Source organism: Anabrus simplex, chromosome 1 (assembly GCF_040414725.1).
Source record: "Anabrus simplex isolate iqAnaSimp1 chromosome 1, ASM4041472v1, whole genome shotgun sequence".
NCBI lineage: Eukaryota > Metazoa > Arthropoda > Insecta > Orthoptera > Tettigoniidae > Anabrus > Anabrus simplex.
The window spans coordinates 731508167-731520775 of NC_090265.1; the positions used below are offsets into that span (position 1 = coordinate 731508167).

The following is a 12609-nucleotide window of genomic DNA, read 5'->3' on the forward strand; positions in this document are numbered from 1 at the left end:
CTTGAAAATATCCAGTTCCAGTTTTGTGTTCTGTCAATCCTTTTAGGCTTCCTGTCTACTGACATCACTTTATTTTTATCATCATAATCACTGCACCTATTTTCAAGCTCCAGCATGACACAGTTTGCCATTGTAACTACCTTGAACTAAGAACTTTTGATTTTAATGCAGCAATATAGTGTTCATAGAGGATCATTTCTATAACATCCTCAGTTTTTAATCTTAATTTTAATCTTACATGTATTCAATGGACAATACGGCAGTGTCATTTTTCACATGGACAACTGTTCATCAAGACCAAATATCTATATATGGACTACACTGACTGATCTTAATTGTGTATACATATGTGTGTTTTCTTTCGACCAATTCATTTGTCATAGTTTTAAGATTATGGTCCTTGTTGACTTTCAATTCACAATTTTTTAGACGCTACGTTCTATCTTAGCTGAAAATGACCATTCTTATTGGTTGAAACTAGTCCTAGTCTTAGTTACAAATACTGTATTGATTAGGTGGTTAATAAAACCCTTCATTAAGAAGTAAGGAAACTCTCCCTCCTGAGGTGAAATAAAGAGGGAAACTACTGGTTCTGTGGACTAATAACTCAACAAACTTAAACTAAGCTACACAGAGGAACAAGACTGATTTCAAGACGATAATTTCCGACTTGAAATGGATCACAAAAACTAGAATTAAGAAATGTGAGAACCTAGCAGAAGAGTGGAAGACAATGACACGCAATTACTTGTATGAAGAATTATGGCCTGAACATCGTTGGCTAGAGTGAAGCAAGATGGAGCATGTTTGAGGAGATGACCAGAGAGAATGGAGCTACATTTCTGTACTCGGGAAGAGCTGAGGACAATGGATTGGCCATTGACTGAGGAAAGGAAATAAAACCATCGAAAGAGAGGAGGCAGTGGTGCTGATTATTGTCTTTAAGAGGAAGTACAACTGGGCAACCATCCCCTACATAATACTAATCTGAGGGGAAAAAATGGGATGCCCAAAAATGTTGCAAAAAACGAAGGTATCAGTACAACAAAGGGAAGGGCCACAAAGGGCACGAAAATGAAAGACTCCTAGACCTCAAAAACCTAATACTGTCGGGAATGGAAAAGAAGAGCTGACCATGGGAGGCCGCATAGGATAGATGAAAGTGAGGAGCAATGCCAGACTCAACCCAATGGTCCCCCTTTAAGTCACCTCTTACGACAGGCAGGGGATACCCAGGACGTTATTCTACCTCCCGACCACCACACCCACAGGCGTAAAGAAAGAAAGAAAGAAAGAAAGAAAAAGGGAGACCTGAAGATCTGTCTACAATGAGGCAATGGAAGAAGGAAAGACCTGGTTGGTTGTAGCAGGACTAAATGGGGATAGTTTGTGTTCCACGAGAGATAACTGGAGTTAAGCCTAGTGATTACGAAGGACACTATCATCGCAATGCTGACAATACCATCGATGCCCTCCTAACCAACTGACCCAGTTCTACTCTCCCACTGCCCACAATGACTCCCACCCTACTTGACTTAGTAATTAGACACAAAAACGCAAGAAACTGTTACACATTACTTTTTAAAATCAATTTCATGTGTTCAGTTTGTTTCATTGGATTCATCATTTTTACGAGTTTAAAGAATGTTAGAATCTAAATTTTTACATAAGTTTACCCTACTTTTATTTATTACAGTGGAAGGTATTTTCTCTTCAGTTTTGACTTTTTTTTCCCACGTATATTCTGCTATAAATTAAATGTTGTTCTTTTTCCTAGATTTATTGATCTTACATTAGTTTTGACGGACTGAAAATTTAAAAGTTATATATTAACAGAGAATAAGGGATTGTGTTGTGAAGTGAAAAATACAGTGGATGGATCATGAACTCATCAATCAATCAATCAATCAATCAATCAATCAATCAATCAATCAATCAATCAATCAATCAATCAATCAATCAATCAATCAACCAATCAATCAAATCAATCACCACTGATCTGCATTTAGGGCAGTCACCCAGGTGGCAGATCCCATATCTGTTGTTTTCCTAGCTTTTCCTTAAATAATTGCAAAGAATTTGGAAATTTATTGAACATCTCCCTTGGTAAATTATTCTAATCCCTAACCCCCCTTCCTATAAATAAATTTTGCCCCAATTTGTCCTCTTGAATTCCAACTTTATCTTCATATTATGATCTACCCTACTTTTAAAAACATCACTCAAACTTATTTGTCTATTAATGTCATTCCACGCCATCTCTCCACTGACAGCTCGGAACGTACCACTAGTCGAGCAGCTCGTCTCCTTTCTCCAAAGTCTTCCCAGCCCAAACTTTGCAACATTTTCGTTCGAGAATTTTTGTTAGAGAATACAACAAGATATTGACCAATCCTGATCTCCCCATCCATGAAGATGTTAACGTCAGATTCAGCCACCTCAAATCAAGATCTCCTCCGATTCAAACAGCACAGGAACTTGTTAGGAGGGATTTCAACCCAAAAGATGATTGGCAACAAGAGTGGAACAGCATAGCTCCGACTCAATGGCAGACATTGTTCAATTATAAGAATCTTCCAGCTGGCTTTGATTTTCCCCGCAAGACATGGGTAGCCCACAACAGAGTCCATACTAACCATGGGAGATGCGGATCAATGATGTTTAAGTGGGATGTGAGATCTTCCCCAGCCTGTGATCGTGGTGCAGTTAAGCAGACTATCGACCATACTGTCACCGAATGCGTTGGAAGGGCATTCGTTGGATCCATGCAGGACTTTGTGGTGGTTTCTACTGAGGCCAAACGATGGCTAAAGAATTTAGATCTAACTCTTTGAACCCATTTGCTTGCATGATTGTTTTCGCTGTTATAATGTGTATATTTTGATATTCATCATAATCATCATTTCTTCGCTCCAGCATGCGAATATTAATTGTGCTTACTGTTCATGTATATTGTTTTGTGTATGTCACGATACGCTAATAATAATAATAATATTTTCATAACACTACTCTTTTGCCAGAAATCACCCAGAACAAATTTGGATTTCTTTTTTTAAATTCTCGAATCTAGTAATCCTGGTGTGTATCCCATAAACTGGAAGCATACTCTAGTTGGGGCCTTACCAGAGACCTATATGCCCTCTTCTTTACATCCTTTTTTTTTTTTTTTTTGCTAGGGGCTTTACGTCGCACCGACACAGATAGGTCTTATGGCGACGATGGGATAGGAAAGGCCTAGGAGTTGGAAGGAAGCGGCCGTGGCCTTAATTAAGGTACAGCCCCAGCATTTGCCTGGTGTGAAAATGGGAAACCACGGAAAACCATCTTCAGGGCTGCCGATAGTGGGATTCGAACCTACTATCTCCCGGATGCAAGCTCACAGCCGCGCGCCTCTACGCGCACGGCCAACTCGCCCGGTTCTTTACATCCTTACTACAACTGCTAAATACCCTCATAACCATGTGGAGAGATCTGTACCATTTATTTACAATTCTGTTTGATCTGTATCGTGGCAGATAATTATGTTTGCGTGTACACATTGAACTCGTATTACTTGTTCATGTTTAAGTAATTTGGGTAAGACTTCAGTATCTGCTCCGAGGCATAAATTAACATTATAGTGAAGGTAAATGATGCAAATCTTACCACATATTATTTGCAGGAGCATGATATGTTCATTACAAATATCAATAGGCCTACCAATCCACCTCTACAAATATATTTACTTTTATAGTAAAATATGAGAAGTCATGAGATATTTTCCACATTTCATGGGTGAAGATCCACTGCCCCAATAGCACATTACTGGAGGGCGTGCAGGTTCATTAAGGGGAAAATCATGCAAAAATGATGTGAAATGATACCTTAAGTAAGAGTAGGGTTGCCAGGTGTCCCATATTATACAGGATTTACCGTACTTGAGGGTCTGAAGTACTGTCCCGTTTTAACAACATATAGGATGCCCTTTGTTACCATATTAAAGGGGGGACGTACACCAATGAACATGCAAAAATGGGGTGTAATAAACTTTCTTTCCTGCAGCAATGGAAATGAATACTAAAAGGAAAATTAGTATGACAAACACATTTTTCCTTAATAATATGCCTACATATTTAGAAATCATATAAACCTATGCCATTATATATAATTAATTATTCAAAATAGCAGTGTATCATGGCCGCTATTTTGCCATTTTCCCTGATAATTTACAAACACATGAATATTTTTCTATGATTCTTTTTTTTTTTAATGATCAGTAATGTTATAGCTACAACATATACTACAATCAGTGAAGTACATCAAGTCTAAATATTTTTTCATGAAGTTATTTTCAGGTAGGTAGTGAATTGTTTCATTAATTTTCATTCAAAATTTGTTTAAAAACTTAACAAATGAAGCTACTTCAATAATTCTAGTATACCTTCTTCTTGTCTATGAAATATACATGCAAAATTCTTTAAAACTTTCAGAGTTACCAGGGAAACGGTTCTGAAAAACAGAAAAGTTAAGGGGAACTAGCAGCAAACTTACCAATAAACAGCTTGCTTGGGTAACAGAGCTTCACATTTTTGGTCACAACTCCAAAAGTATTGGAGATATCAACAAAACGTTTGCAATGTTATAAAGAGAAAAGTTCAATTTTAAATCAAAATGAAAAAAAAAAAAAAATCACATTTTTGGTCGGTCAAAGGTGTTGGTCCTCCGTTAAACAACTCACTTCTGATCTATTTACAGTAGCATTTCAGATAATTATTCTTCATCAAGCTACTCTACACAATGGATGAATTTTTTCTCTAAACTTAACTTAGATGCTGTTACAAATATACTTATCTTATGTTCTAAGTATACCTGGTTTGAATGAATATTTGAAAGAGTTTTTTGAATTCTTAAAAACAAGTGGAATGATGAAAGGAATAGATGTTCAGCAACTGTGATAAAGTTCAGAAATTCAAGCCTTGCTTAATTTCCATCATTGTTGTCAGAAATGTCATGACTTGATTAAGAGAGCGGCATTACTGAACAAGGCTAAAGGTGAAGAAAATACGGATTTAAAACTTTTTTAGTAGAAAATTATACAGCAAAATACTGTAATAAAATTTGTGTCTACAATGCATTTATAGTACAGTACATTAGATCACAAAAATTTATGGATTGAGATTTCCACTTTCGGAAGTGCACACGGCCCTGAGGTTCACCCAGTGTCCACCAAAAATGAGTACCAGGTAAACTCCTGGCGGCCGGGCATGCAGCTAACGACTCTACCCCATCAAGTGCCGAGATTAAATATAGTGGAAGTGTTTACATTCCACCCCCCACACCCACGGGCCTTCATGGCCTGTACGGAGATGATTTTACTTTGCTTTACATTACATCACAGTGTTTTCTTGAGAAAATGATGTTATAACCTGTCCCTTATTGGCATTTCCTAAACCTGGCAACCCTAGGTAGGAGAGACGAGACACTTTACTTCATGCTTGCCAGGGACCAACCAACCCACCCCTAGAAGTATTTTTACTTACATAGAAAAATGAAACCAGAGACTATCTCAATCAGGAAAATGTGATCAATTTCTGTGTTCCCATTGGCCAGAGTAGCTTGCTATTGTTTTCAACAGAGCCTACATCATGTGTGGTTATACGATTGCCACATTCTGTGGAAATAACGAAACCGTGAAATTTGAAATTGTCACGGGTGTGCCGGATTTATCCACGACGTGAACAAACTAAGTATTTTTTTTACAATTGGCTTTACAGTCCGTCACACCGACACAGACAGTTCTTATGGCGACTATGGTACAGGCAAGGGCTAGGGGTGGAAAGGAAGTGACCGTGGCCTTAACTAAGGTACAGCCCCAGCATTTGCCACGTGTGAAAATGGGAAACCATGGAAAACCATATTCAGGGCAGCGAACAGTGGGGTTCGAACCCACTATCTCCCAGACGCAACTGATAGCTGTCCTACGTTATCAACTAGTATGTGGAGGTGTGAAAGTGAACCTTGAACGAACTCAGATATGCGATGAAGACGTTAACATGTGTTATTATCGCCATAATTTAGAACTGTACATATCTTAAATAGTGTACATAATATATTTAATCTAATGTATTGCTATATTGATATTTTTATGTTCATGATACATTTAGCAGCTGAAGATGATCAAAACAGATCGAAACTCATACTGTACTTTCAAACGTAAATACATATCATTAACACTATACAAGTATTGATTAGGTGGAGAACCCCAAATCTATAACTGTGAACAGCTCATAGCTGTGCGCCTTTAATCACATGGCCAACTCGCTCAGTAACATATTAAGTACAGAAGGAGTGAAATTCACTGACCTTTTAGACAGATCAATGTTCTTGTCACTAGCCAATACTGTACCAGGAAATACTAAGAGGCCTGCAGACCACTTCCTGACTCTAACCTGGGTTCTTAAAAACACTGTGGAGAGGTTTGGAAGCAAGTTCAGTCTTCTGTCATGAAATCGAGTGATTAGAAATTGTATACCACCACCTCTCCTACCCTGCCTGCGAATATTCTGATAGTGGTTTGTTTTATGAAAATGTACAAATTTATAAACACTAACCAGAAGGAAAATGGAAGAGGTCCGACACTTCGAAAAAATGCTTGTATCGGAGAAAAAAAAAAGAAAAAAAAAAGCCTCGCGAAACTAAGACTGTTGGGTTTGGAAAACATCAAGAGTCGACCAAGGGAGGTTGGATAGGAAAGATGAAAGCGAAGAGTCTGGCATTACGGAAAGCAATGCCAGACTCAGCTAGGGGAAGAGAAGACACCAAACTACACTCCCAAGTCGAGAGACCGTGGTCCCCCTTTTGCTCACCTCTTATGACAGGCAGGGGATAGCATGGATGCATTCTGCCACCCCCACCCACAGGGGTGGTCTGGACACTGCTACAAAGTGACAAACACAAAAGATCCACTCGCACCAAAGATAGACCGATCGCAACCAGCTCACGTCATGACAGTTTCAAACTTTGCTGTTTTCTTTCTCCAAATGTGGCAGCTCTGCGGCTCTATTGGAGACAACATGAATATTGCCTTCATCACACCTGGCAACAGCAACAAGGAAAAAGGTTGCATTTCCCTGTTTTATACTGTTTCAATTCTAATTCTTCTAAAATTTATAATTAAAAATACTTCTTGGAGTATGCTACATCAGGTATCATAAAACATCTTCCTTCAACGATTTCAAATATGCAGGATGAGTACTAAAACACTCCCAAACTTTATAAGCCTAATATGTATCAAAATATTGTTCCAAACCTGGTGAAATATAGCACTATAAACTGTTGGATAGAGCCTTCATTTTCATTCACCCAGCCATTTTGTTATCCGACCAAGCATCCGGTCCTGAGCAGGCCGGTTAAGAAGACGTCATCCACTGTATGTTAGTTATTAGGTAATCACAGCTGGTACGTCAATTTCCAGCACTTGCGGTTTAACTGACAGTGTCAGGTCCCAAAGTTAATGGCATGGTGTACAGTGCATGCCATATACATAAATTTAAAACCTGCACCCATAAAATTACATTTCATGCTCTGTTCACTAAACAATTCCTCCCAAAATATATACATATATATATATATATTTTTTTTTTTTTGTAAGTCCACAAAAATTAGTAAGATTGGTAGGCTAAATAAGCTAGTGTTCAATTCACCTAAATGGAATAGCACTCACTAAATTTACACACACCTTCAAAGAATTCTTCACCATTTCTGATAATCTGGAGTTTGGCACAGACACTGCAGTGTCATAAACAGAAACAATAACACTCTCAGCTGACAGACTGTCTGGGTTAACAACCCAACAGGCAGGGAAATCTCTCTTGAGAAAATTTTCTGCTTCAAGCACATGTTCCTCCACAACAGCTTCCATAGTGATCTTTGTGCAGTAAACGTCATTGTCTATGATCGGATACGAACCAAAGGTAACATCTTTTTTGAAAGTTTCAACAGCACGATTTAGGCAAGGAACAAGTTCAGTCTCTCCTTTGTTAAAATACAAACAACGAACATAAAACTTTCTATTATCAAGATTGCTGAATAGATGTTCAAGCTGACTAAAGGCATACTGAAGCTGGTTGGGAAGACCTGCGAAAATATACACATTCGATACACGTACAGTTGGCATATCATAAAAAGTAAACGAGCTCTTCCGTCTTTTGGTTGTATCTCTAGGGTATATCAAAGTAGCAGATTCAGGTATCATTGCCATCTTTAGAGCAGGATTTTCTATAACATCGGTAGTACTCCCATGAAAAAACATGCCGATAAATTCGGCAATTTCTTTATTGAGAACAAGAGGAGTGTTAAATGCTTTCGCTGTAGCTTCGTACGTCACATCATCGTGGGTAGGACCAATACCGCCACTCGTTAAAACAATGTCATATTTTTTTGAGAAGATCGATGTTTCTGAAGCTATTACATCGACATCATCTGGTACCACAGATATCTTGCATAATTTCACCCCTAACGCGTGAAGGCGTTTGCTCATAAACGGCGAATTTGTATCAACTGTTTGACCCTTTAAAATCTCGTCACCAATAACAATGATACCGGCTGTATGACTGGGCATAGCTGTACACTGCAATGAATAAGATATTGAAAAACTTAAACACACTTTAACAGGAGATTCTTCCACACTTAATCAAATCACATGGGTCAAATGAAGTGTTCTGAAAGGTTAGAGTGCTGCAGCAGAGATTGTGTACTCGACGTCGGTGCTATCTGGTCTGAAATGTAAACATACTTACACTACAATCTATTGTCTGTTACGCAAACACGTGCATTTCTGCCACGTTCTACCAACAAGAAGAGCGTTAAGCAAGTTAATCCACCATCACACCACTGGGAACACGAAATGAGTGCGGTACAATGCCAACCACAGAATACCAAAGAGAATGACAGAATACTAACCAAACAGTATGTGACGATATTAATCAGTAAACTGCCCCCGTGCACGCGTAACAACAGCTGATCGGTATACAATGTTGCCAGAGCGTGTCCCAGTAAAAGATAATAAATAAAATTTTGGAATTATAACGAGTATCAGTACGCCCAAATTTTATCGTTATTTGCTTTACACTACAGACATATATATTGTTTAGTTAGTTAGCCTATTGTTCTTATAACAAAAGAAACTGAACCGTGTAATTATATCGTTGCCTACGCTGTATTATAACGTAGGCAACGAATTTTACGAAGGTTGGTGCCGATATCTTTGACAACCCACTTTACAACCGACCTACTGTACAGTAAACGTGGGAATCAATTGGTCATGTTCTCTTTAATCAATACAATGGCAAACATATGTTTAATTTTCCGTGCCAGTTTAACGTTATTCGGGCGCATAGGACCGAGTATGAACAGTCGGGAATCCATTCTTGAACATCGATTTTACCCAGGGGTGAGGCCAGTGGAGGTGTTACTGGGGGGTTAGAACTCCCGCCCCCATGGAAATGTTACAAAATAAATTAAATAGAAACTGGGAATAAACAAGTGAAAGTAAACTCAACGGGTTGGTTGTTTTGAACATTCACGGAAACATGACTGTAATCTGTTTTTAAGAAGCCTCGAAAGTTGGATTTTAGATTGCAATCTTAACATACTATTCACTGTAAAACTTGATCATATTATTCTTGTTCTGTATTTTAATGTAATATTTTGTAATGTACCGGTACTGCAATTTGATTATCAACATAATTCACTTGTATCAGGTCCTTATAACGACACCCATGCATGTGCGCACCCGGTGGTCACGGCCCACCATACACGCACAAGCACCTACATTATCATCATTTTGCAACTACCCCCCCCCCCTCCTTCCCAAATCGCTACTGATTTTACCACCAATGGATGGTAAAGTAAACCGTACGCATTCGAACCCCTGAGAATATCGTTGGCTATAAGCTGACATTTGAAAGATCCTTAATGCAAGAGACCCAGAGCTGAGGTCATGGGGAGTCAACTTGAGAAATTTTAAATTAATTAAATCTATTATGAAATAAAGCATAGAGAAAATTAAATAATTTAATTTAACGTGTAAGAATATAGCTAACAAATTTAATGAAAAAAGTTGTCTTAATTGGGTGAGATATATGGATTGTTTATTTTTACTACATGTCAGTTACGGTATTTAGGCCTACTCTCCGGACCAACTTATGAATTTCTAACCTTCAACTAACGTGGTGCGGTAGTGTTTTGCACTGTTGCTATTTACGCACTTCCCCGTCCATTATTGGAGCTAAGATAAGGTAAGGGTGTATTCTGCCCGAAGGTAGGTCCGAACCTCCGAAGTGTGCCTGAGCCGGAGTTACGTGCGGTAGGGTGGCCAGTTCCTTTCCGCTCCTCCATTCCCTTAGCCCAACCGTCGGCTGTCCTGAGAATGGTTTTCCGTGGTTTTCCATTCTCCTGCACTAAGACGAATGCCGGGACGGTTCTTAGTATAAACCACGGCCGCCAATCCCCTCACCTTCTCCGAGCATCTCCTTCACCGTAACAAATCTCCCGGCCTGAGAGACGGCGTTACCGTCTAAGAGGTCCGCCTCCCCCTTTGAGGGAGGAATGAAAACGTTTTTAGTACGGTACTAATAGTAGTGGTGTAAATTTTCAGCCGCTCCTGTAGTTTTCGTTTCCCTTCATTTTCAGGGCTTCAACTTGACCGTACGGACAGTATGTTGAAGACCAGAATTTTGAAAAAGCTCTTCTCAGGTGCACAGAAGAATAACATTCAACGAAAGAGTTGCTGAATGAAGGAAACATCTGACAGGTTTTCAGTTACCACGTCGTTTAACGCAACGCTTGCTCGATCCGGTGACTTCCGTGGTCGATATGGAGTTGCGCGATAATTATCACGTTTCCATGGGGAATTCAAATCGATTTGAATACGCTTTCCGTATCGAATACCTCATGGAAAAGGGGACTCAGTTCGTATTGAGTCTCAAACTCGATCCTATTAGAAAGTGGGATCGAATCGTACTCAATACGGATATAGTATCATGGAAACCCGGAACGTACGGTATTGAAATCGACTTGAAAATGCTACGGATGGTCAATCGTAGTTTGTTTATCCAAGTCGGTCGTGGTTTATTATATGCTTCCTGTGATTTCGTTTATGTTCGGTTGATTTCAGCTTGTATGTATGTTTAGTCCTCAGCCCGAAGGCTGGTTGGATCCTCAACAGCTCCGCCATCAGCTGTCATAGATGGCCTAGGCATCACTGAAGAGGCGTACTAGGGAAATGAGGAGTGAGGTAGTTTCCCGTTGCTTTCCTCACCGAGCCAGAAGTTGCTATTACATATCAGTCTGCCAAGCCCACTGAAATGCATGCAACAACCTACCCTATGAGCAATATTTTCACACCATTCATAGCAGGGACTGGCTGCAGAAGGAATGGCATTACTAGCATCACTCATACCTCAGTCACTTTCATGTTGTCAAAGCCAAGGATAAAGCTGAGACAGATCAATGAAAGTAACAAGATTGCTTTAGCCCATACCAGAAGACGTAGTGCACTGTAAACACTAGGTCCCGCCTACTGCTCCTTATATATCTTATCACGTGAGTATTAGTAGGCTGTACATAAAACAAGTTTGTATCAGACTTTAAATTCACCGAGCTCGATAGCTACAGTCGCTTAAGTGCGGTCAGTATTCAGTATTCGGGAGATAGTAGGTTCGAATCCCACTGTCGGCAGCCCTGAAAATGGTTTTCCGTGGTTTCCCATTTTCACACCAGACAAATGCCGGGGCCGTACCTTAATTAAGGCCACGGCTACTTCCTTCCCACTTCTAGCCCTTTCCTGTCCCATCGTCGCCATAAGACCTATCTGTGTCGGTGCGACGTAAAGCAACTAGCAAAAAAAAGAAGACAGACTTTAAATTCCTTTGTAATAATGCGCGAGGACTTCTTTATTTACTCTATTTTGGTTACGGTTGGCCCTTGCTGTCAAACGCTACATGACGAATTATTCTCGCACGGCCTCGCACGATCTCTTAAGGGCCGTCCACACGCGCAGTCTTTAGTTCGAGCATACTTGTGCGGCATAGTTTGCGCAGAACCGATTGTTGACTGCGGAGCGTCCACACAGCACGAGTAAATTTGCACAAACTTCAGTACGGTATGACAAAGTTCGCCTTTGGAGTAGGTGCTATCACAGCAATGTGGCCAAGTGACGATTTACTTTTGCTACAGTTTTTTTATTTTTTTTATTTTTAATTACTGTTTGCTGCTGAAGAAGAAGAGAAGTAAGCGTTGTAGATCGAAGTGGAGCAAAAAATGGCTATTAAAAAGATATATATATATATTCACATGTAAATTTAATGAACAACTTAAAAGAAGATCCAGATGACTGGCGTAATTATTTAAGAATGGACGAAACCGCATATACCGAATTGCTTCGTTTGGTAACGCCTCTAATTGAACATCAAAATACTGTGATGCGCGTATCTATATCTCCACACGAAAGACTGAGCTTCCTAGCTACAGGGAGATCGTATAGAGACTTGAGATTTACGGTGGCAATTTCTTATCAAGCTTTATCTATAATAATTCCGCACACATGTCGGGCCATTTTTGCGAAAGATT

General features: G+C 39.5%; 1 protein-coding gene across 1 annotated transcript in view; it reads right to left on the reverse strand.

Annotated features, from left to right (window-relative positions):
* The window catches only part of LOC136857442 (FAD synthase), an 88927-nt gene extending 80058 nt beyond the window's left edge, over positions 1-8869 (reverse strand). Inside the window, exon 1 of the mRNA XM_067136109.2 lies at positions 7718-8869. Coding sequence (XP_066992210.2) covers positions 7718-8599 — 882 coding nt within the window. The 5' untranslated portion in view covers positions 8600-8869. The remainder of the gene's footprint in view (positions 1-7717) is intronic.
* Positions 8870-12609: the final 3740 nt, after the last annotated feature.